This window comes from Podarcis raffonei, chromosome 6, assembly GCF_027172205.1.
Source record: "Podarcis raffonei isolate rPodRaf1 chromosome 6, rPodRaf1.pri, whole genome shotgun sequence".
NCBI classification, from domain to species: domain Eukaryota; kingdom Metazoa; phylum Chordata; class Lepidosauria; order Squamata; family Lacertidae; genus Podarcis; species Podarcis raffonei.
The window spans coordinates 2,658,087-2,683,597 of NC_070607.1; the positions used below are offsets into that span (position 1 = coordinate 2,658,087).

General features: G+C 41.2%; 1 protein-coding gene and 1 pseudogene across 12 annotated transcripts in view; one reads left to right on the forward strand and one right to left on the reverse strand.

Moving 5' to 3' along the window:
* The window catches only part of PRRC2C (proline rich coiled-coil 2C), a 72,956-nt gene that overhangs the window by 2,425 nt on the left and 45,020 nt on the right, over positions 1 to 25,511 (forward strand). For 11 of the 12 annotated variants that reach the window (XM_053391145.1, XM_053391154.1, XM_053391150.1 and 8 more), the window contains exons 2-14: positions 6,933 to 7,083; positions 8,535 to 8,712; positions 8,928 to 9,037; positions 13,360 to 13,494; positions 14,534 to 14,775; positions 15,158 to 15,237; positions 15,863 to 15,996; positions 16,085 to 16,172; positions 16,447 to 16,561; positions 18,185 to 18,259; positions 20,948 to 21,497; positions 23,697 to 23,857; positions 24,710 to 24,959. In XM_053391145.1, coding sequence (XP_053247120.1) covers positions 6,969 to 7,083; positions 8,535 to 8,712; positions 8,928 to 9,037; positions 13,360 to 13,494; positions 14,534 to 14,775; positions 15,158 to 15,237; positions 15,863 to 15,996; positions 16,085 to 16,172; positions 16,447 to 16,561; positions 18,185 to 18,259; positions 20,948 to 21,497; positions 23,697 to 23,857; positions 24,710 to 24,959 — 2,233 coding nt within the window. In that variant the 5' untranslated portion in view covers positions 6,933 to 6,968. The remainder of the gene's footprint in view (positions 1 to 6,932; positions 7,084 to 8,534; positions 8,713 to 8,927; positions 9,038 to 13,359; positions 13,495 to 14,533; positions 14,776 to 15,157; positions 15,238 to 15,862; positions 15,997 to 16,084; positions 16,173 to 16,446; positions 16,562 to 18,184; positions 18,260 to 20,947; positions 21,498 to 23,696; positions 23,858 to 24,709; positions 24,960 to 25,511) is intronic. The other variant, XM_053391147.1, reaches the window with a different exon arrangement.
* LOC128416757 (protein sel-1 homolog 1-like) lies at positions 9,394 to 11,146 on the reverse strand (annotated as a pseudogene).

Below are 25,511 nucleotides of genomic sequence, written 5' to 3' on the forward strand. Positions count from 1 at the left end.
TAGACATATTTTTCAATACAACTTTTTGGTTCCTGGAATTCATCCTGATTGTGCAGATAAAATATAACTGATAGAATTCTACAGGATGTGCAGTTCCAAAGTTGCCTGCTGCGGGTTACCATGCATACCAGAGGGCAGTGTCATGGCATGTATGAAAAGCAAAATGTGGGATTCTGGTCATAATAATAAAGGTAGCTGAACTTGAGGCTGGGGGAAGTGTGGTCTGGAGTTCAGCTCCTGCCATCCCTAACTTCTAGCATGCTGGCTGGGACTGGTAGACGTTGGGGGACTACAGGGCCTCCTTCCTACTTTTAAGTCAAATTCTGAAATTTTTACAGTAAGATCACAGCCATTTCTTATTTCTTTACCTATACAGTGGTACCTCGGGTTACATACGCTTCAGGTTACAGACTCTGCTAACTCAGAAATAGTACCTCGGGTTAAGAATTTTGCTTCAGGATGAGAACAGAAATCGTGCTCCCGTGGTAGCAGGAGGCCCCATTAGCTAAAGTGGTACTTCAGGTTAAGAACAGTTTCAGGTTAAGAATTGACCTCCGAAATGAATTAAGTTTTTAACCCAAGGTACCACAGTAAATTTCTACTGTGGTATGTCTGAACATACTTTGGTATTTTTAACTTTTCTGGCTTCAACTGCTTAATGCTTATTGCTTGATGACAATTTTTGTTTACCTCTTACTGCTGAATTTCCATACTGAATCTATCATTATGAGTTCTGCTGATTATTGTCAGCTTGGTAGAAGAAGTTTACCCTAGAGTGGAGTCACTACTGTATGAGGATTCTTCTTATTTCCTTGGTGTCTTTCCAAATGCTTTCATCTCACCCAGCTTCTATCAGCAGTACAGGTTTCAGACAATTGCAAGGACACTTCTGTCTTAGCATTAACAACAGCAACAACAACATCAATTTTATTATTTGTATTCCACCCATCTCATCTGACTGGGTTGCCCAAGCCACTCTAGGCAGCTGCCCAGCAGAGTAGTAAAAACATGATAAAACATCAAACATTTAAAACTTCCCTAAACAGGACTGCCTTCAGGTGTCTTCTGAAAGTCAAATAGTTGACACATGATGGGAGGTGGTTCCACAGTGTGGGTGCGACTATTGAGAAGTCCCACTGCCTGGTTCCCTGTAACCTCACTTCTCGCAGTGAGGGAACAGCCAGAAGGCTCTCAGTGCCCGGGCTGAACAATGGTGGTGGAGATGCTCCTTTTTATATACAGGGCCAAAGCTGTTTAGGGCAGGGGTCAGCAAACTTTTTCAGCAGGGGGCCGGTCCACTGTCCCTCAGACCTTGTGGGGGGCCGTGCTATATTTTTTTTTGGGGGGGAATGAACGAATTCCTATACCTCACAAATAACCCAGAGATGCATTTTAAATCTCACATTCTACTCATGTAAAAACACGCTGATTCCCAGACCATCCATGGGCCAGATTTAGAAGGTGATTGGGCCAGATCCGGGCCTCGGCCGTTAGTTTGCCTACCCATGGTTTAGGGCTTTAAAAGCCCAAGTGGGAGCCAATGTAGATCCCTTAAGAGCAGTGTTATATGGTCCCAGCGGCTGCTCCCAGTCACCAGTCTGGCTGCCACATTCTGGATTAATTGTAGTTTCCAAGCCACATTCAAAGGTAGCCCCACATAGAGCACATTTTAGTAGTCCAAGCGGGAGATAACCAGAGCATGCACCACTCTGGCATGACAGTGCATGGGCAGGTAGGGTCTCAGCTGGCGTACCAGATGAAGCTGGTAGCTGCCCTGGACACAGAATTGACATGTGCCTCCATGGACAAGTCCAAAATGACTCGCAAGCTGCACACCTGGTCCTTCAGGGGCACAGTTACCCATTCAAGAGCAGGGAGTCCACACCTGTCCGCCCCCTATTCCCCTATAACAGTACAGTGGTACCTTGGGTTACAGACGCTTCAGGTTACAGATTCCGCTAACCCAGAAATAGTACCTCAGGTTAAGAACTTTGCTTCAGGATGAGAACAGAAATCGTGCGGCGGCAGCGGGAGGCCCCATTAGCTAAAGTGGTACCTCAGGTTAAGAAATGTTTCAGGTTAAGAACAGACCTCCAGAACGAATTAAGTTCTTAACCAGAGGTACCACTGTACTTCTGTCTTGTCAGGATTCAACCTCAATCTGTTAGCAGCCATCCATCCTCAAACCACCACCAGACACTCACACACGACCTTCACTTCCTTCACTGGTTCCAATTTAAGTGAGAGGTAGTGCTGGGTATCATCCGCATACTGGTGAACACCCAGCCCAAACCTCTTGGTGATCTATCACAATGGTTTCATAAAGATGTTGAAAAGCATGAGGGAGAGGATAGAGCCCTGAAGCCCAAAGGTCTGAACACTCCTCCAACACCACTCTCTGGACACGGCCCAGGAGGAAAGAGTGGAACCACTGCATAACAGTGCCCCCAGCTCCCAAGTCCTCTGGGCAATCCTCCCCATGGCAGACCCCCAACTTTGGACAATCCTTCCCTTCCACCCCCCCACACTCCACCTCCCTCCAGTGACAATGGGTAGATCACTGCCAGTTTTTTTATACTGGGAGTAGATCGCAGTCTCTTGGGAGTTGGACGTGCCTGATTTAAATCATTAGGAAAGGAAACCAACTCAAATGATAGCTTTAAATGGACTTATCCGTTTATATTATTCATATTTTTACAAAACAATGTTGCGCATCTGACCAGAAACCATGTTAATTCGTAACTACATAATATTATTATTAATACGGTTATTTCATTCTTACATCAGAAGCCTACATCTTTGTCACATATTATTATGATGTCACATTTTGCATATTTTCTTTTTTTACCTATAGAGGGAATCAGTGTTAGAAACTCAGATATACAAGCTAGGGGTCAAATGGCTCCTTAAACCAAAGTTACAGTCTCCCAAACGGAATGTCTAGTTCCCTTTTTTGGGCAAGTCTTATTTTTCAAATGATGGACTGACTGTGATAGATTATCAGTTAAACATTTGGGCAGTTCAGATGATAACATTGAGCTATGTTAAGAATTCTGAGAACTTAAAGAAGAAAAGTCACTTTATCCAGGGATAAAGGGTTCCCAATGCATGCGCCTCCAGATGGAGATGTCAGGCACCACCTTGGCTCCCAGACATCTTCACTTGGTCGCAAGTGGCCTGCAAAATGTGCCCGGCTAATTTCTAGCACTGGAGAGAATGTCTTTAAAATATCCTCATATAAGGTTAGTCTGGCCAGCAGCTCTCACAGTTTCTGAGGCCAAGCATGGGATTATAGGAACCTGCACACAGCACAGTTTTGTCAAATTTCCAATGTTGCTTCACTCTGCCATGGTGTAGCCAAAGCATCACAAAAGAAAGCGGCAAACAAAAATGAAATTCCAATGACCAATAGGAATAAGATCTGATTGTTAGTTGGGAAACTAGAAATGTATTTTATCAGCGTTTTATTTTATCAGTATTTTATTTACATGAAAAGATTTGCATAATTACAATAAAGCTGTACACCATAAATAAAACACAACAAAAAGTACAAAACAAATTTGAACACTTTCTACATATTTCTAAATATAGTGGAACCTTGGTTTTCAAATGTAATCAGTTCTGGAAGTCTGTTTGACTTGCGAAACGTTTGAAAACAGAAAATCAAAGGGCTTGTCAGCAAAGTGAATGGTGAAAATGGAAAAATGCGCTGTGGAAGCTGTTTGACTTCTGAGGCGTGTTCGAAAATGGAAGCATTCACTTCAGGGTTTTCGGCGTTCAGCAGCTGTGATGTTCGAAAACCAAGGTTTGACTGTATAAAGATAGAAAATAATATCAATAACAGCCAAACACCCCTCCATACAATACCCCAGTCCAAGAGCCTGTTCAGGAGCCTCAGCTTTTATAGCTGGAGTCAATCAGCTACATAATTTATATCCAAATGATTTAATATTTATCTAGTTATTATTTAAGAGAAATTTCTATTTACCATGTCATGTTGTCCGAACCCAACAAACCGTAGTTTATCTAAAAAGGAAACTTCCAATCTCAGTCCCCCACCTTCCGCTAGTGGAAGAGATGAACAAGTAGGCACTGCTAGCCTCACTATTCCTTAGCCAGGGAATGTCATGAGGTTGCTAGCTCTTCCCTTCCTTTAGGATAGAGAACAGAATTCCACATCTGTCATCGGTCTGGCAAATGCACCAAGGTTTACTGGCTGTGTAGTCTTTCTACTTACTTTTCTGAACTGCCCGAAAGACAAGAGAACTAACTGTAATTCATTGCAATGTGGTATACAGTCATGCCTTGGATCTCAAACATCTTTGCTCCTAAACAAATCGGTCCAGAGCAATCGAAACCCAGAAGTGAGCGTTCTGGTTTTTGAATGATTTTCGGAACTCAACATCCAGCGCGGCTTCCAGTTGGCTGCAGGACACTCCTGCAGCCAATCGGAAGCCACACCTTGGTTTTCAAATGGTTCCAAGAGTCTAACGGACTCCCAGAATGCATTGTGTTTAAGAGCCAAGGTACGACTTTATATTGATAGAACATTTTTTAAAACTGGAAATGTTAATGTGTTGAGCTGTCAGTAACTGGATTCCCCTGTCTGGTTTAAAAAATACATTTTACCTAGTAACCATCATCCCGGTAAACTTCTTGACCTCAAGCCAGGCACACTGGCAGATGTGGAAACCTATTTCTTTCATTTTCCTATGCTTTGATGAGAGTATGAATGATTCAGCAGATGCTGACATATGCCATTTGTAATCTGGCATATATTGATAGTCAGAACTGTTACATCTCCTCTTTAGTTTGTGATTACATACCACTTGAAACCATGTAACAGTTGACTCTGCATACCATATACAGCTGTGGCCTTTTTTGCATTATTGGAATCAGAAGGGGGGGCTATTTTATTTATTTTTTTAAGTGTTGGGCCTTCACAACATCACAGATGTCATATGCAGCTAGTATAGAATGTGGTCGCTAGCTTGCTTGTGAGCAAATACTGCTGCCAGCAAACCCCAACGTAAGATGTGATTATACTGTACTTGGAGCATAATTGTATTACAAAAAGTGAAAATCCTGTTTGATTGACTACATATAGGCAGCACAGTCTATAGATGTATGTGATGGTTTGCTGAGAAAAATGTTGTAGAAAACAAAAGAATATGGAAGCAATATTTCAGCAAGTGATGTTAGTGGGGTTTTTTAGAAACTTTGAATTGGATTTTTTCCAGTAAATTTTTGACTCCCTTAAGATAACAGAGTTCTGATTTAGTATGTTTAATTTATATTTAGTAAACAAAACTTCTAAAAGTATTGTTATGGGGTGTTAACTTTTCAAATATTTATACAGAATAGAAGATTTTCTCAGTAGTCAAAAATAACAGAACACAATTTTTTTACTACATCAGCAAAGTATATGATGTTACTCAAAGAGTTAAATTCTTTTAAAATGCCTGTAAATATTTTAAGGTATCATAATTCATAGAATACATTTCTCTTTCATTATTTAGATTTTAATGTGATGTGGTGAAGACACTGAAAACTGTTAACATAACAAGTTTTGCATACCTGTAGAGTTGTTTGCATAAATATATTGACTTCCCAGGGATTAGCAATTATAGCTTTGATTTTATATTTGCCATTCTAGCCATAAGGTTTGGTATTTCCTTTATTTAATATTACTCTTCAAAAAATTATAGAACTAGAGCGATTCAGTGGAATCATGTTACGACATAACATGATCTTAGCTAAGAATGCAGTTTGGGATGACTCTGTTGTTAGCATTAGTACATCTGAGCAGCAAGCCATATGATCTTGTGCAGATTAGATTTGTGTAGGGTAGTTTTTGGTGGAAGATAAACTGCAACAGGAAACATGCCATATTTCCTCAGCAACACATTGGTGTTTCAGTTGTGTCCATGGAACTTGTATATTTGTTTGACTACAGGGCATGTATAATATACCTGAGGAATGATCAGTTCCCTTAATTTGCCCACTGAAGATCAGTTTCTTTAACATGCCTACCATGCCTTCCCATTTGGCCCACAAGTCAGATGTGGGGCAGATAAAGACATGGCTCAACTGTAAGGAGTTTTTCAAGCTTATTGGCAGCACCTGCAAAACCCTGTGCAAATGGGTTCCACAGGATCTAACTTATCATCTGATTTTCTGGTCGTGTGGAGTACTTTGCTTTGGGCTGCATGAGACCCAACAGTCAGCTGAAAGTTTGGCAGGCTGTGCATTCATTTGCCTGTACATGCAGGCAAAATAGGGTCACCTGATGTCATTGTGATGTCAAGTGATAGGTGGCTGTCCCAATTTGGTCCATGGCAGTGGAGAGCCAGATCCAGCTTCCCACCCCGATTTAAATATAACATATAAATCACATAAAGTGTTTTACTGAATTGTTTTTCTTTTCAGATACTTCAGGTCAAATACCTTTAGCTGTTGGGGAAACACAACACGGAAAATTAACCTGACATACTTTTTGGATTTAGTTTAATTTACTAAATATGTTAACATGCTAACTAATTTTCGGGGGAAATCAGAACAAAAAAAGTTAGTTCTAAATTTTCTGGAAAATCAATATCATGGATTGTGAAATTGTTTTAATGATGAATGCATGTCAGCATCTCAACAACAGTCTTTCAGCAGCATTGTTTCAATGCAGTGTTGCAGTTCATCTGACCGCTGCCTGTGCTGTGGCAGTATCTTGAGCCAAGTATTCCTATACTCTGGTAGGAGAGCCCATCCTGTTACATTATCCATTGTAATACACAATAGGCAGAGCTACAACTATGTCATCATGGGACATTTGCAGCAGCACCTTTCTTTCTGAATGCCTCTTTTCTCAAATAAGCTATGTCACTTTCACTGGTTAACATGTCCATTTATTGTCTAATGAGTTTTCTTTTCATTTTGAGGGGGTGAGCAAGGAGGCTCTAGCTCAATGAACTGAAATGTCTGAAAAGTCAGGACAGAACACAAAAGCAAAGGATGGAAAAACCAAGTATGCAACACTTAGTCTGTTTAATACTTATAAAGGAAAGACTCTGGAAACACAGAAAGCTACAGGTATGTAAAGTAATATGAGCTACTACTGTTTGAGAAATGCTCATTGCTGATAGCTTTGTTTGCATTATTAAAGTATCTCATCTAAATTTAATAAGCTGTTTATAGTTGGCTACCATTTTGAGTTCTATCAATGATGTCCACCCACTTGCGCAAGAGGACTGCTGATTCTCTCCCCCTCCAGTCCCTCCATGCTCTCCAGATCTGCTCTGGAGGGTCCTGGGTGCCCTTTGAGGAGGAAGGCAGGATATGAATTTAACAAACAAATAAATCTAAATAATGTGTTTAGTTTACTACTGTTGAACACACTATTGAGGGAGGCCTATCTTGCATTCTTTCTTTAGGCCTTCTGTGAGCCTAAAGACCCTGTATTTCTCTTTTGGCAGGCATTTTGCCTACTAAGTAGTGTACTTGTTTCAAACTTCCCTAGCATTTTATCCTTAACTTGTTGTCTGCCATCTATGATTGTTTTGTGCATTTTGAATTTTATTTTTTTATTAGGCTGTTAGTGTGCTTGAACCTTTTTAAATAGAACCATAGAATTGTAGAGATGGGAGCAACCCGAAGGGTTATCTCGTCCAACCACCTGCAATTCAGGAATTACAGCTAAAAGGCGGGAATCACATCTAAAATATCAGAAGCCCCACTCCACAGTCATTCAGAGCAGGGTCTTCAGTGTGGCTGCCCCTCTCCTGTGGAACAAAATGAAGGAACCCACTGTGTGAAAGCATGCACCAATAGAAAAAACAGATTCAGGCCAAAATATAAAAACACAATATGTAACAAACAAAGTACAACGAATATATTCATCACAATGCACTCGCTATTACAAGGCATACGATACATACAAAGTGGAGAAAAAAATCCTTCAGCCTGTAAGTTAACAAAGTCCCACACCAGGTACAAGTTGAAGCTTCTGCTGTATACTGGCTAGAGCCAGTTCGCTTTGATACTGGGATCACCAGGCTGCAGTCCTGATTACTACAGCTGCTCCATCACTTTCAATAATTTCTTTGCATTGGAGATAATAAAATACATCATTAATTGTAACTCTGTATTCACTTCGATGTTTTTGGAGTACCGCTTGCATGTCTTGTATGCCTTGTAATAACGGGTACATTGTGACAAATACATTCATTGTACTTTGTTTCCTACATATTGTGTTTTTATATTTTGGCCTGTACCCTTGTTTTTTCTATTGATGCATCCTCTCCTATGGAACAGCATCCTGGTTGCGATATGAGAGGCACCCATTTTATGGAAACAATGGAAGTCACATTTGTCTCAATAGAAGGACAGGGTACACATAGAATAAATACCAAAGCAATCCTAACTTGGGATCTAGGAGCAATGGATTCGCAGATCTTCCAAGTTCTACTTAGAATCATATTTCTTTGATAAATCTGTACATTTCTGTGACAGTCAGCAGTTAAAAATGTCTTTTCTTGATGCAGTCACAACACGCCATGGATTACAGAGTCTTGGAAAAGTTGCCATTTCACGAAGGATGCCGCCTCCTGCTAATCTCCCCAGTCTTAAAGCAGAAAACAAAGGCAATGATCCTAATATAAACATTGTGCCTAAGGATGGCACAGGATGGGCTTCTAAACAAGAGCAACACGAGGAAGAAAAGTAAGTTAAAGGTCATACTGTAAATTCTCATTAAGCATAGTGGTATAAAGTTTTGGCATATGCCACAAGAGCACTTTGGAAGATCCATGGCAAACACTTCATTTAATGATCCAAGAGTCTGAATTCTCTGTCTTCTATCAGTAACATCCTCTTTCAACCCCTGCTAAAACATTTGTGCTAACAGGATTGCTTCTTCACATTTCTTATGGTTTCAGACCGCCAGAAGTGCCACAGACCCAGCCAAAGCCTGCAGTTCCTGCTCCTCAAGAAGCGCCTCCCGTTGCCAAATCGTGGGCCAGTACCAAGCAAGGTGGGCAGGGTGATGGTAAGTGGAGGTGGGCCAGCCTCCTTGGGCCAGCAGTTCCGCTTTGCATTGCAGCCAAAATTGATAGCATTGTGGAAGCATTGTTCTTGGCTGTACTGTGCTTTCATTCAAGGAAACCTCAAGTCTTTTGCAGTTTTATTCTGATGAGAAATTTAGCATAGATCACTTGATAGAAAAGTGAGTAATGATTTTATATCGTAAAACATTTTAGAGAAAACAAAAGCCCTAGACATCTAGTTTCCCCCAAAAGTTTAAATCTTCTGTCATCCATTTCTTTCTTTCTTTCTCTCTCTCTCTCTGTGTGTGTGTGTTTGTTTGTAGTTTAAATTAATAGCTTTGAAGGTTGAGTGGTATGATTCATGTCAGCTCTCTCATAAGATACTGATAGGCTTCTTTTGGGCCTTTTTACTGCTTTCATTAAGGATTTTCATTCCAGTCTGGTAAACATCCTCTGCCTCTTGCATTTGTTTTCTCTTATTAGACTCTTCTTCAGTTTCACAGAAGCCCCACTTTTGATAAGCCTTGTCATTGTAGGTTGTTGCACATCAGAGTCTACCATCTTCCCTCCCATCTGCAGTACATTCTGAGTATTCCTTCTCCAGAAAAATAAAGGGGAAGTAGCATCGCTCACCATCTGCAGTTCCTCCAGTGGCTGTCAAAACTGCTTTTTGTGCTTTTACCTCTCCCAAATCCTTATTTAATAGGGATGACAGTCATAGAGAATTTAACTCCTCCAAAGTTCTTTCCTTTTCCTCCTATTGGCTTCTGAAACACTCTCCATCTTCAATGTGAGACTGATTCATCAGAGTCAATGAAGATCTGACCTGCTACCACATGGGTTCCATTTGAATGCTCTTTCACCTGTTCCTCAGAAGGCAAGGCTGTCTTTGATTCAAAAGGCTCCTCTTGAATTCCTTCTTCATCAGCAGCAACAAGGCCCAGAGCCTCTAACAACAGTGCCACTGTGGCCCACAGTAGTAGCAGTCACCGCGGCACAACCCGCCTGGCCTGCTCTATCCCTGTTGCCCAGGGTTCCTTCCCCTGCCGCAAGAAGAGACACCAACACCCGAGTAAATGCAGTTGAAAATGATAGCTTTACATAAGGTTGGGTCAGTAGTGGGTGTTTTATATGTGGGAGATTTCTTATCCATTATGTGTCACAGCTATCCTACCTGTAAGGGACTAACTGTACAGTTACTTTTAACTACACATCTGCCAACTTTCTGGTCAGATTGGCTAGACATTTTGTTGGGCCTCTTACATAAATCCCATACTGGTCAGTGCCCAAACTCAAGTTACAGCAATATTCCCTCATAACTTTGAGCTGTACTTTGAGCTGCTCATGGTGCAACTTCAAAATGATAGTGCTGTTCTTAATAATTGGAGTGGGGAGAGAATCGGCGTTGCACAGGGCATCTTGCTCTGGCCATATGCATATGGATATTTGAGATTCATTTCAGCCTGCCTCACAACGCACACTTTGTGAATTACAGTATTACAGGGCTGAGAGGTTCTAAAATGTCACTGCAGATCAGTTGATTTCAGCGTTCTTCGTTGCAGTGTTTTTATTAGACATCTCCAATTAATTTCAGTAACTGAATAGAATTTGGGTTTAATAACTTATATCATAATGTCATCTGGCTCATATTAATTAATTAATTAATCTTAATAGTTGCTTGTCATCCAAAGGTCTCCAAGCAACTTATAGCAATACATTATGCACACATGCTTAATACCATAAGGAAAGACCAGGGGGGGGCTGTCATACAAATTCATCAATATATCACCTAACATAACATGTAAAAACAAAAACAACACATCTGCCATATAAATAATAACGAAAGGCATAACTATACACTAATAATAAACAAAGAAGATTCCCACCACTAATTAGATAACTATTCTCCCACTCTCTTTTTGGACCACCCTGCGTCAGCTGTCACAAGTCCATTGTCCTCCAGGGATGGTCTGGCATCACTCCTCCTTTCAGGGGAGTTGTAGCAGGCAAAGCAGGAAGATGATAGCATAAGTTTTACCTGCTTTGCACTTGATCTGGCTACTGCTCCTCTTCTTCTGCTGCTGGTGGTAGGGGTGCAAGACAAGCTTCATAGAAGCTAGGTCTTAATGCTTTCGTGGGACAAATAGTGTTGGGGTGGCAATGCCTGATTTTGTTGTTACTCTGATTTTCCCCTAAATTCTTAAAGAGAAGAATTTCACTTCCAGCGTTAGAACTAAAAAACGTTTTCTTCTGACAAATTTATTATAATTAATTGAATTTGTTTACCGCTTGGTCTTCAGAGAGTTGAAGGATTATATATATATATATATATATATCTCCAACTAATTATTTCAAGGTGCATTTAGAGTATACCTGATGACAGCTGTCAGCTTCCATGACTTTTGTGGAACCTGGTCCATAGATGGATATAGTAAACTTGGACTAAGTGGGCACTGGCATAGTGGAACACACAGTTATTTAAACATGTTGTTTGGGGAAACTTCTGTTGCAGTAGTGAGCTGCCTTAAGCCTTGCATGGTCTGTTATTTACCAGAACATTAATGCTTCACCCTCAAACTATTTCTTTTCTTCTTCTTTTTGCAGTTAAGGCAAGGTGGTCCAACGCATGGCCCAAGCACCATGTCTGCCCCTCATGGCATTTTTTGGCAGCCCTCAGCAACATTTGACTCCCCACCCCAGTCTTTGCACTGCCTTCCCAAAGTTGGGTAAGCAAGGTGCTAGGCTTTGGGAAGGAGGCATAAGGGCTCTGACAGGGTCCTATAATTCTTCCACCTACTTCTTAAAGCTTAGTTAGCATTTTTCCAGCTTTGGGAAGGTGTAGGAAGGGCTCTAGGATCCTGCTTGAGCCTGTCGCCTCTTTCTCAAAGCCTGGCCCCTTGCTTACCTGGCTTTGGGAAGACAGGGCTGGAATGAGGGCACCAGATTTTGGCTTTGCTCCCCATCCCTGTGTGACAATGCAGTGTTGTGGCCCATGTGTTCCATGGTGAAGTACTCTTGTGGCCCACTTAATGTGAAAAGTTGGGCCACCCTGAGTTAAGGTATAGCAAATGTAGCTTATGTGATCTTCAGTTTGCCCTTTTGTTTAGGAACATAAGAAGGATCTTGCAGAATAAGAACAAGGCCCATCAGTAATCAGCAGGCAATACATGGTCCTACATGAACATTAGCTGGTGACCTGCTTGTGTACAGTGTTTCTATACTCAGCCCATCCTTGATCTGTTGCTTGGATTACCCAGCTGCTTATGCTTGGGGTTTCCTGTTTAAAGTGTGCCTGCAACTCTTTCCCACTTACTGGGAAAAATGAAGTAATTATTTTTGCATGGCTTATTTTGTACATCCTTTCAACACTTCTGATGGCATTTCTCTGACAAGGCATCTTAACCCACCCCTTATTTATTTTGCCCTTTTTACACAACATTCTTCTAGATATCATTTTGGCCATTATTTTTTAAATAAAATACAAATCCAAAAATCATAAAACGAAAGCAGTTTTAACATAAGGGGATTTTACGTATTATGTGTTTTGGATGCTTCCAAATTACATTCTGAAACCCATCCTGGCTTTTAATGTACAAATGCTAGACAGCAGTTTTCATTGTGTGAAAAGTTTATGATCAAAAGGATGCATGTATAAGAAAATTGATCCAAAGTTGCATGTATAAGAAAATTGATCTAGAATATTTCTCTCCCTAATATCTGACCCTCCTGATGCTTCTGGACTACAGCTCCCATTATCCCTGACCACTGGCCATGCTACTTTGAGCTGAAAGGAGTTGGAGTACATGGTCATATTGGGTTGTTCCTCACCAGCAGAGCTGGACTGGGCAGGACAATTCTGCTTCATTCAAAGCCTCTCCAGCATGTCAGGTTGAGGGTTTAGATTGCTCTATTGTACAATTGTTAATATTATCACAGAAGAACCAAAAACTGTCTTCTGGCCTCATTTATGTAGTGTGTTCTTAAAGCAGGTTTCTAGGCTATGTTCAAATGAGCCTCTGGTTATGTTAAAGCTAGTGATCACAAGTTGCTGCCATTATAGTTCTGGAAAACCTTTCTGTAAGTAAGATATTCATATACTATATATTTAAACAGAGCAGACTACTCTTTGCTCCTTGGTATAGCTTCTTACCATGAGGAAGGCAATTGATCCAGTAGTGGTACCTGAAGTACCAGAATCTCTTATGGAAGAAGTATTTCTTATTTGAAATTGGAGACTAAAATAAAAGCTTATTACGTTCCACATTGCAGATTTGGATTTTCTGAACTGTTAATTACTGACTTGCATTTTTTACAACTATCTCAGGTCCTGGAGTTCAAATAAATAGCTATTTCCAGCAAGAGTTTCCTAGTCTGCAGGCAGCTGGTGATCAAGAGAAGACTAAAGAGAAGGATGCAGCTGAAGAGCCTTATGGTCCTGGGCCCAGTTTACGACCACAAAGTAAGTATACATAAAATGTAATAATAGTTTTGAATACAGTTTTAATTAGATTTTTGCCCATGTTGCCATTCCTAAAGTAATATGCAAATGAATTCTACCAGCTCTTGAAGAAACATTTGTTCACGTAGACATTTGCTTGATCTCTTGACCTAAATTAAATATTAGTCGATGAAGCTGACAATAAGCACAGACTCAGATGCTCTAGCTTCCTCCTCTGCATCAGATGTAATTGGAAAAAAGCATTTTTTCCGGTTTTATATCCAAACCGAGCCCAGTAGTTTGCCCTTCTTCTACAAATAACTTATAAAAATTCTGACATGGTTTGCATTCATGGTAGTTGAGATCAGGGACAGGAAACTTGTGGCTCTCTGGATGTTGTTAGACAACAACTTCCATCCTTGGCCATGTTGGCCAGGGCTGATGCGAGTTTGAGTCCAACAGCACCTGCAAGGCCACTAGTTCCTCATTCAAACCTACAATCAAATCATGACTGCTGCTTGTCTACAGTCATTTTCCACCTGATCTGTAATCCAGGCTGTAGCCTTTAGAAATGGAGCAAGTGGTGTAACTGGAATGTCAGTTAATACATAATGCCAACCATAATTAGCACAAACAACAGTTTGCAAACCCACTTCAAAATGTGGTTTCTGATTGGGTTTTGCCAGCCTGTTGCATATTGTTGTTAACCAATTCAAACACTACATTAAACTTTAATTCAGCTTCTTTAACCACTGTTTAGTATAGTGCCTTAATTGAGCCAGTGATAGCCCTATATAAAACAGCAACTGCTGAATGTTCTCGGTTATAGAGAGCTTGAATTGATCAAGTTAAACAATTTCTGTGGCTAAAGTGGACTAATTCTTGGTGGTGTCACAGCTCAAGTAGGCTGAGATGACAGTTTTGTCACTGAAGGTCCTTTTTGGGGTGTGTGGGGTGGGTGAAGCGGGTGAGAAATATACCAAGCACTTTTTGCACAACACAAAATAAATGGTGTTCAGAAATCTGTTTAGAATATAACCTCCCCTATCCCCTATTGCAGATGTTGCTAGCTGGCGAGAAGGTGGAGGCAGGAATCTGAACTCTCCAAATTCTCCAACTGATCAAGAAGCAAAACCTGTTGCTCAAGAAGACGGTAATGTGCCTGGACCAGTAGAACAGAGTGATGGCCCCAAAGTACCAGAGAAGAGGGATATAAGGATACCACTGCCACCTGCTCCCAAGCTTAATGGTCAGCAACAGCCTGGGATCATATCTCAGTACAGAGCAATGATACCACCCTATGTAAGTCATGTCCATCAGTATCTTGTAGACTTCTTTCTCTTGAGGGATCTGAAGGGAGGGAAACTTTCCTTTGAAGTGGAATTGCTAAGCTCTTTGCAGCTGTGCTGTTTATATTCCTGTTGCTGTTAATTGCTAACTGAGAGTCCTTTTCTCCTAGCAAGTGATGTGATTGAGAAATCATAGAGCACCAAGGGACTTGCAAAAAGGCACACACCTAAATAACTTAACTCTATAAAGTTGTCAATTTAAGAGTTTGTTAATTTTAGGTAGACTTCAGTTTTTATTTATGGTATATTATATAAACGCTCACTTTCCAATTTATGATTTTGGCATTTAATTAAAATACAATGTTTACATAGATGGTGTTTTGTTTTTTCCTTAGATGTTTAACCAGTACCCCAAATTGGCATATCCTCAAATGCCAGGTCCCAGCAGGTTCCCTACTCCATCTGAGGCTACCAGGTAAAAATACCAATTACATGCATGATTTGATTACTGCTCTTAAAACCTTTTGATATCACAACTATATTTGCATAATGTGTATATAGTCTTATTTAACATAATTTTAAAACCATGATTATTTTAAACTTTAAAGAGGATGCAACAATGCAAAGCATAAAATTACTAAAGCAGCAGTGGTGCATAGTCCAATGTTAGCAAAACATCAGTAGTCAACCTACAGGTGCATGTTTTTGCAGTTTTCCCTTATTCATAACATTGGACCCTGTACCGTTGATATTTTTGTATAGCTTTTAAAACTCTGTTGTCCATTGATGATATATATTGTTGTGTGTCTTTGGTATATATTAAATTGTCTCTGTATTCTTTCAGCAGCACTGGGGAAACCTCAGACACCCAAGCACTTAATATGTCAGCACCTAGAACTTTTTTCCTTTCTGATTCTTTAACATTTGATTCTGACATCTAGTAACTGAAAATAGTTCCCTTTGTTAATTAAACTTGCTGTTTGTAAACAAGTATCTACTTTTTTCAGTATTGAACTAAACTAATCTTAAGTCTCTTCAGTGACTTAACTGTGAAATACTGATAGATAAACCCTACATGATAGATTGCTTTCTTTTTCTAGAGGACCAAGGGGTAGAGGGCCCTCTTCATGGAGCTCAGAAACTGTAGAACGCCCAGCCATCCTAAGTGCTAATGAGCTCAAAGAACTTGACAAGTTTGATAATTTGGATGCTGAAGCTGATGAAGGCTGGGCTGGTAAGAACATTAATATCAGTGAACATTTAACTGGTTGCATGTAGAAAAGTGTTTTGCAGTGCTGACCTACAATTCTTTATTATTCTAGGAGCCCAGAGTGAGGTAGATTATACTGAACAGTTGAACTTCAGTGATGATGATGACCAAGGAAGTAACCAGAAAGAACAGTATAGCAGGTGATTTGTAAAACACACACACACACACACACAATATTCATGTTTAGAAATTTGAAATAATCAGCTAGTATTTGTACTACATTTGTAAAATGCCCTCGAGAGACTGAGAGTTATGTAGTAGCGAGAGTTTTGGATGTGCGAAACACAGCTATAAATTGCATATAAATTGCAACTTGAGAAGATTAACATAATCTTCATAATTAACATAAAAAGCATGTTTGATGTAAAAAGGGTGGTATGCAAAATATGACCTTTTATGATCCCCTTCATGCAGTAATGAACCTACAAAAGATGTGGAGAAGAAAGATTCAGAAGAACATAAATCATCTGCTCCTTTGCAGTCAGTTGGTTCCAAAGTGCCATATAATAAAAGCAACTACTTTGATCAGGTATTTTTATCTAATCACTTTTCTCTCCTGATGTATAAGTTACAATTTAGGTGTGCATTATCCAGATACTATTGTGATAGAACTAGTTAAGTGCTGGTATGCCTCTCCAACCAGGGTTAATGAAAGTGTAAATGAAGTAATGAAACATGCTTTGGGGGGGACTTTACATAAAATAAGGGTGTTGTGTTGGGTTTTTTAGGGGTTTCCCCCCCCAATTACTCTTATCATAGCTTCCCTTCTGACTGAGCTGCATTTTGCATCCCAACAAGTTATAGCCTCTCTTTTTGAGGTAACCACTTGGTGTATTGAATTGGTTAGTACCTTTTAAACCTATCATTGATTAAGTGGGGTTAAAGGTGATGGAATCCAACAGTACAGTGGTACCTTGGGTTACAGACGCTTCAGGTTACAGATGTCACTAAACCAGAAATAGTACCTCGGGTTAAGAACTTTGCTTCAGGATGGGAACAGAAATCGCGTGGCGGCGGCGCAGCAGCAGCGGGAGGCCCCATTAGCTAAAGTGCTACCTCAGGTTAAGAACAGCTTCAGGTTAAGAACGGACCTCCAGAACGAATTAAGTTCTTAACCCGAGGTAACACTGTAGTCAAAAGACCTAGTCTGTCCATTTCCATTTGGAACATTCTGCTCATATCTGATCTGCCATATATGTGATTGTTGACAAAACAAAGGGTTTTTTGGATGAACTGAAAAAAGACTTTCTTTCTGAGATAGCAAGCCTGTGTTTATGTGTTCATGTAATTGAATGCTCATACAGATTGAAAGATTCTTTCTAAATAGAGAATTGGCATTATTTAACTTTCTGTGCAGCTAAGTGCTCCTGCAAAAGACAGGTACCTAGTCTCTGTGCTGACATGGAAACTGACTGGAGACTGCATGCCCCTTACATTGGCACTGAGAGGTTTTGAGACCATTGTAGTCTGAAGCCTTAAGCACATTTGAACTCCAATTATCAGAGACACTGAACAGATTTGTGGTTTGGCTGATTTAAGAATGTTTGATTCTGTCGCTGGATATTTTGGGGATTTTAGTGTTGGCATAGAACGATGAATCCTAACCCAGGACCCTGGCCTTGGGGATGATGGAAGTGAATGAAGCCAGTGCTGGAGCCAAATCCTTGCCAGCTTCTGTTGGCCGGGACAGGAAGGTCACATTTTTTGTTCTGGTTTGCATATTGTTATGCTGCACCATGTTGCTGCAACAGAAAGGCCTGGATCAAGCCCCTGGCCTGTCACTGGGCCCGTTTAGGATCCAGCAGCTCCCTGGCTGACACTATTCCACCCACTCAAAACAACCCTTTTGGGGGTGTTGTGCCAGCCACTGCCAGTGGGAACATGGCTGGTGTTAACTCCCAAACAGTGCCACACCTTCAGTGACCACATTGCCATCAATAGCCAGCAGCACTGGAGAAAAGGACATCTCTGCCCTTTTTCCCTTCAGGAGCACGAAGATGTGTGTGTTAAGAATGATTCCTAAGTGAGTAATTACATGTTGTGTACATCACACTGAGTACATCCAACTGAAAGGGAACTAGTAAAGGATTAAATCAACAGCATTCGGTTTGTTTCACAAGAATATTTACAGTTGTGCTTTTTAATCCAATAGGAACGCAGTCTGACACCAGCCCAGTCTTTAGTGCTTGAGAGGGGCAGTTCTGGGCTTCAGCCAAAATCTGTTCAGGTATGAGCAAAATTCACCTCTGGGCCCATCCTTAACTTTCTCTCTTTAAAGGTAAAGGTAAAGGTACCCCTGCCCGTACGGGCCAGTCTTGACAGACTCTAGGGTTGTGCGCTCATCTCACTCTAGAGGCCGGGAGCCAGCACTGTCCGCAGACACTTCCGGGTCATGTGGCCAGCGTGACGAAGCTGCTCTGGTGAGCCAGCACCAGCGCAGCACACGGAAACGCCGTTTACCTTCCCACTATAAAGCGGTACCTATTTATCTACTTGCACTTAAGGGTGCTTTCGAACTGCTAGGTGGGCAGGAGCTGGGACCGAAAGACGGGAGCTCACCCCGCCGCGGGGATTCGAACCGCCGACCATACGATCGGCAAGTCCTAGGCGCTGAGGTTTTACCCACAGCGCCACCCACGTCCCTGTTCTCTCTTTAATTTTTTAGTAAAATGTAAGATTATGCTTTGCATAGTAGTCATGCAGTGCACATTGTAATACATGGAAGACCAGCTGATTTTTTCATTCCGTTGTTTTTTCCTTTAAATGACTTTGTAGAATTCAAAGAGGCCTTTGGATGTGTAGCAATGCATGTCCAGGGAGTGATTTCCCCCTTCAAGCTACAGTCCCACACATCACATCAAATGCTGCTCCAAGGGCCTGATCCTTAGCAGTGCCATAGTAAGGCAGAGGAGGTATATGCTCTGTATGGGAGGCAATAAATCCCTGGTGCCTATGTTTAATACCTATGCACAATCTTCTGGATCCCGGCTGCAATACTTTGCAGTAAATTACTTTCAGTTGAGAGATTAAAACAGGCTTCTCCACTCCTTACAATCCACATTTTTAAAATGTAGTAATTCCATAAAATACAGCACAGGGAATTGAACTGTGGTCTGCAAACTTCATTCAGGTGGCCCACAGCATGTCTTTGAAGAGCATGTAACAATTTTAATTCTGTGGAATTCAAATTGTGATGACTCAGCTTACACTTGAGTTGCACTTGAGACACAGGTGACTCAGCTTACACTTGAGTTACATTCCGGGGATAACACCTAAAACCAAAATGGCGTATGGTCGAAACACATTAGGTTCAGTGGGCGGGTGCGATTGCCAAAGTCTTTCCCCCCAAACACTCACCACCTTTCCATCCCTTTTAAAATCTTAAAAGAAATTTTGCCAGGTGCATAAAGCTGAATGCGCAAAAGTTAAATGTGCACAAGTTACAATTAACATGTGCAATAAAATACCTACTAAGTTAGTTCTTGGTATGAGCTTTCGTGTGCATGCACACTTCTTCAGATATCTGAAGTGTGTATCTGAAGAAGTGTGCATGCACACGAAAGCTCATACCAAGAACTAACTTAGTTGGTATTTAAGGTGCTACTGGAAGGAAAAAAATTTTTTGTTTTGACTATGGCAGACCAACACGGCTACCTATCTGTAAATAAAATACCTATAAGCAGTGTTAGAAACTCAAATATATAAACTAATTGCCAGATCGCAACTTAAACCTAGGTTATGGATGCCACAACGGAATGTCTAGGAGCCCTTTTTCCCAATGAAATTTAGTAGTGGTAGTATTCATTTCATTTCTATACTGCTTTATATTTTAATGAAAAAATCTCAAAGCTTTTACAGCATTAAAACATCAAATTAAATAATACAGAATAAAACAAGTTCAAGCCTCAAGGAAAATATTTCAGATTCTTCTCCAATTGACATTTTGCTTCTCCCTTATTTATTTATCCACTTAATTTATATAGCTTGCCCCATAGCAGAAGTACTGTAGGGAGCCAGTAGTGTGGTATAGTGGTTAGAGTATTGGACCTTGGAGGACAGGGTCAAATCCCCACTCAGTCATGAAGCTCACTGGGTGACCTTGGGCCAGTCACAGCCTCTTAACCTATGTCACAGGGTCATTGTAGGGATTAACTGAGGAGGAGGGTGATCCATGTACTCCTTGGAGAAAAAGGTGGCATATAAACACAATAAATAAGTTCTTCTGCTTAGCTTCTTAAGGACCCAACCAGATGGGGATGTCATTTGCCAGCCCAGCATACAGAGATCTCCACATGGTTGCAGTTGGGAATTTCTAACACTGCATATAAGAAATAAAAGAAGCAATAATATATTTAAAAATCCTGCAGCACCCTGCACAGCGCATTACAATTGCTACAATAGGCAGAAAAATAATTAAGTGTTCTGCCAAGACCCTTTGCAATTTTCCAAGTGGTCCATGGGTGGGAGGAGTTTGGAAACCACTGTTGGCAAATATTTATTGCAGCTTTTTCTTTATTCTTTGCTTGTCAGTTTACAACAAATTAAAAAGATGCTTTTAGAGTAGTAGGCCTACATTAGCCCTAGCATTATTCTCTGTTAAGATAATGTTTTTTTCCTCCATACAACTTTTAATTGAGGCCCATTCTTCTGCACAGCTGCCCAACTAGGGGGAAATAAATAGAACTCAGGGATTTCTAGCAGAATTGCACATTTCTAGTTTGCATTGCTTGTGATCAGCACTTCACTTGTTAGGCCTAACTTTAGTGTGAGACCTTCTGACAGTTCATAGATTGAAGACCCCTGTTTCAGGGGTTGCTAAAAGAACCATAGAATCACTTTGCATATACACTTCTGTAGTGGGTCTAAAACTGCCTTTGTTTGAGACTTTTGCACTTTTTTATTTCAAAAAACATAGCATCCACTTCCAGATCGCTTGGCAGGGCCAGGAAAGCAAGGTCCCTTTCCTCCTAGGCCAACACCAGATGAGGATGAGATTTGGAAACAGAGGCGAAGACAGCAAGCAGAAGTATCTGCAGCTGTAGAACGAGCCCGTAAAAGGCGAGAGGAAGAGGAGCGAAGAATGGAAGAGCAAAGAAAAGCAGCATGTGCCGAAAAGCTAAAACGGTTAAATGAGAAATTTGGCTGTGTAACAAAACCACCCCGAGAAGACCCACTGAAAGAAAAAGAAAAAGAAAAGGAGAAGGAAAAGGAAAAGGAAAAGGATACTGATAAGGAGAGGGAAAAAGTAAGTGAAAAGGAAAAAGACACAGTGATAGAAAAGGAAAGGGAAGAAAAAGAAAACCAAGAGAGGGAAAAGGAAGCCGAGAAGGAAAGGGAAAAAGTGGAGAGGGAAGAAGCAGAAGAGAAACCAAAAGCTGAAGTGTCTGAACCTCAAGAGCCAATCACTCCATCTGTTACAGTTGAAAAGCCACAAGAAAGTGAAAGCAGCAGTAAAGAGGAGAGAGGTTTGTACCAGTTATTTTGTTTGTTTAAAGTAAGCAACCTGCTGTCTGTAACTAGAATCCTAACTATAGCACTGCCTAAGAACTGTACAGTGGTACCTCGGGTTACAAACACTTTGGGTTACAAACACTTTGGGTTACAGACTCAGCTAACCTGGAAGTGGTACCTCGGGTTAAGAACTTTACCTCAGGATGAGAACAGAAATTGCGCGGCTGCGGGTGGCACCATTAGCTAAAGTGGTACCTCAGGTTAAGAACAGTTTCAGGTTAAGAATGGACCTCCGGAACGAATTAAGTTCGTAACCAGGGGTACCACTGTACTAGTTTTAGTTTTGGATATATTGAAGGAAATGTCGTAAATTGTTTCAGAATGCCTCATGGGAAGCAATTCATAAATGAGATAAATAGCAACTGCATTCAGCATCTTGTAAACTAAGGCTAGAAGACAAAGCTTACTTGGTAGTGATTACATGTGCCTAGATCAGTGGTTTTCAACCCGTGTGTCATGGCACACTGTGGTGCCTTGAATTTTGGGTCAGGGGTGCTGCAGGCAACACTGGCCTCTGTCCCTCTTTCCTTCCCTCCCTCCCTCCTCTGATGCCCTCTCAAGTCTCTGCCTCCTAAAGGCTTTCACAGCTGTTTGTTGCAGCAGCGCTGACTACAAGCTCTCCAGGTGAATGGTGCCACTGGTGGCCAGGGGGTGCTGGTTGCCAGGAGCTGAGGCAGCCTTGGAATAAGCAAGCAAGTGGGCAAGGGAACCCAGCCAGCCACCCAGTCCACCCCAGCCCTTGCTGTTGAGAATAGACAAACAAGTGGGAGTCTGGGCAGGCAGGCACTGCGCTCGCCTTTCTGGTGCTTGCTGTGTGCAAGGCCTGCCTAGAAGCTGAGTGCCTAGTGCTGATAGGGAGCCTTTCCACCATGCAGGCCCTGCAGCACCCACTGCTGCTTCCCAAGCTAAGGTGCTGGCCTCATGTTCACCTTGGGCCACTAAGGCTGGGGGCATCCTTTTCCCAGGCCCCTGTGGGGCAGTGTGAGGAGGCTCCTTGGGGCAGGGTGGTGCAGATCGGAGAGCAGGACCAGCAGCAGCAGCTGCCTGGATGATTCTCAAGGAGAGGAGAGAAGAAAGGAGGCTGCGGGAACACTCCACGAGAGACGGTGTTCGAAAAAGGATGAGAGGCTGCCAGCTCTGCAGACAAGGGGTGACATAACTGGGCTCCTGAACCCCACAGGGTGCTGCAGAAATAATGTAGTTGGTCAAGGAAGCCGTGAACTCAAAAAGGTTGAAAACCTCTGGCCTAGATTATAAAGTAGCATTTGTAATATCTGAAATAATAAGTCTTCTGACAGAAAATTTATAAGGTGGGTTTAAAACAAACCATCCTGATGAATGCCCGAAAGGTCAGGAGCAGGATGCGTTTGCAAGTTTTGTCTAATCAATTTTGAACAGTATGTGCCACAGTGCAGATAAATATGTGTATTAAAAACATTGCTTCAATCCTGCATGCATTAAAGTTAATGGGGTTTTAGTTGCATGACTGTCACCAGGATTGCGGCCAATGTGCACATTGCTAAAAACCAGGCTGTCACGTTTATTAACAGAGTGCTTAATTTGCAATGGGAGCTGCTTCAGTGACAGCTTCCAAAAAGCCTCTAAAAACACATGGTTTTAATCTGCACATCTATTCCAGATTTATGGAGATGGAATTCTTCTTTAAGGTGAGATTTCTAAACCGTTTGTAGATCAGGAGCATAATAGGTAACGGCCTCTGTTTATTACAAGGTGTCCTGAACTGTGGTCTGTGCACTTTCCATAGCTTACGTACCTATTTCCATGGGGTGTGCTTTCAAGGTAATATTTTCTTACCTGCGCCACATTTCTGTAGTTCCTGCCTCTCCTATTCCCCTGTTTCAGCATTGCTTTGTCATGATGTCCAATAAGTCTTTTTAAAAACCCACCTACATTAATAGCCCTGTTCAGGGAAGTTTTTAACGTGTGATATTTTAGTGTATTTTTGGTTTCTATGGAAGCCGCCCAGAGTGGCTGGGGAGGCCCAGCCAGATGGGCGGGGTATAAATAATAAATTATTATTATTATTATTTAAGATAATTGGAGTGGTTTTTGAGTTTGAACTTGTAATCATCCATATTTATCATCCATGGTGCTAATGTTATTTTTCTCTTGCATTCCCCACCCCTGGACAGTGTGTCAAGCTATTTCCACCACTCAAGAAAGCAATCATAGTGAAAGAGAAAGTTCTCACGAAAGCGAGACTGATTCTGGTGCTCAGCCTCGTCCTGCTATTTCTTCTGGCTATTCAAAACAGTTTCAGAAATCATTGCCACCAAGGTTTCAGAGACAACAGGTAAAAGGATAGCACTTTGAGATTAATACATATAGTTATTAAATTGTGGGAGATGAAGTTATGGGTTGGTTTGGTGTTTTCCCCTTGCTTTTATTATGTATTTATTTTGCATTTCTGCACTTTGAACTGCTGTGAGATCTTCAAATGAAGGATGGTATACAAAATTAATTAATTAATTAATAGTATAAATTTGCATTCTCAGGGTGAATAATCTTAAAACTTTTTTTGGGGGGGGGGAATTGTGATTTGTGGTTAAGGGGAGACACCAGACAAGTAACTAAACTTTAAGATGTGGGTAACATGCGGTAGTTGGCAAGTAATAACTTCACGTATTCATAAGTGTTTTGTAACCTTTGCTGTTATTCAATGATCTGTCAGCCATAGCTTGCCATCTATCATATTTAAGATTTGCAAATGTTACCATGCATTCAAATTACTGTGCCAGATGATTCATTTGTCTGTCCACTATGTTCCTCAGTGCTAAGATAGGCTTGTCTTCCCCATCCAAGTTTTTCCAAGAATGGTCCTCCTTGTTTCCTTCTTTTTGGCCTCAAGTGACCTAGTACAGTCATAATACTTCCAAATGCTAATCCCTCCTGTCCTTGTTATTAACCATGGCTAAGGTTTATGTCTATTGTCTCGGCCATATCTAGCAAACATTAACCTCATAATCAGAGCTTGAAGCTTAAGAGCATTATGTGTGTACCAATGAATTATTGGGTTCAATTGGAATTGGAGCATCGCCAAAAAAGCTCTGAAATAAGGTGCCTAAAACATTTTTAGAGGAAAAACTTGTTTAAAAGCAATTTGCTGTAGCTTATCTAAAATTTCATATTTTCTCTTGCTTTATAGGAGCAGATGAAACAGCAACAGTGGCAGCAGCAGCAGCAGCAAGGGGTCCTACCACAGTCTACCCCTTCTCAGCCTTCTGCTGGCCCTGTTCCCCCACCACAACATAGACCGCTCTATCAGCCCATGCAGCCACACCCCCCACATTTGGCTTCTATGGGCTTTGATCCACGGTGGCTCATGATGCAATCTTATGTGGATCCACGAATGATGTCAGGAAGGCCTGCTATGGATCTGCCACCCATGCATCCAGGTACAAATCTCACCTATACTAAAGGTGTTTAGTTGGCTCTCAGTTTGTTGCTCGACACAATTCAGAGTGCTTCTTTAGAGTTCTAAAGCCCTAAAAGGTTTGGGACGAAGGTCCCTAATGGTTTGCCTGCTCTAATGTGAATCGGTATGGCAATTGAGATCCTCCTTTGGTTGGCTCATTTTAGACTGATGGCTACTGAAGAAGTTGCTTCTGTATTTGCATCCAGCTAGTGGAACTCCTTCTTAAAAGAGATGCATCTTACACCTTTGTTATATCCTAGCAAAACCTGTTCTGTTTGTATGGAATTATGGTACTCTAATTTTGGCGACTTAATTTATTGTCGTATGTGGTGTGTTTCACTACAATTGGCTGCCCAGTTTATTTAGTAGATGTTTACTGACTGCTAAATTAGAGAGTTGCTGTATTGTTGTTGTTTTCAAAAGGGGTGGTTTATGTCTGTTTGCTGTTATCCCAGTGGTCCAAACATATTTTCTTCTATGACTACATGATGGCTGATCTCTAGGGATACCTCCTACCTCCCTAAAGTCTTTT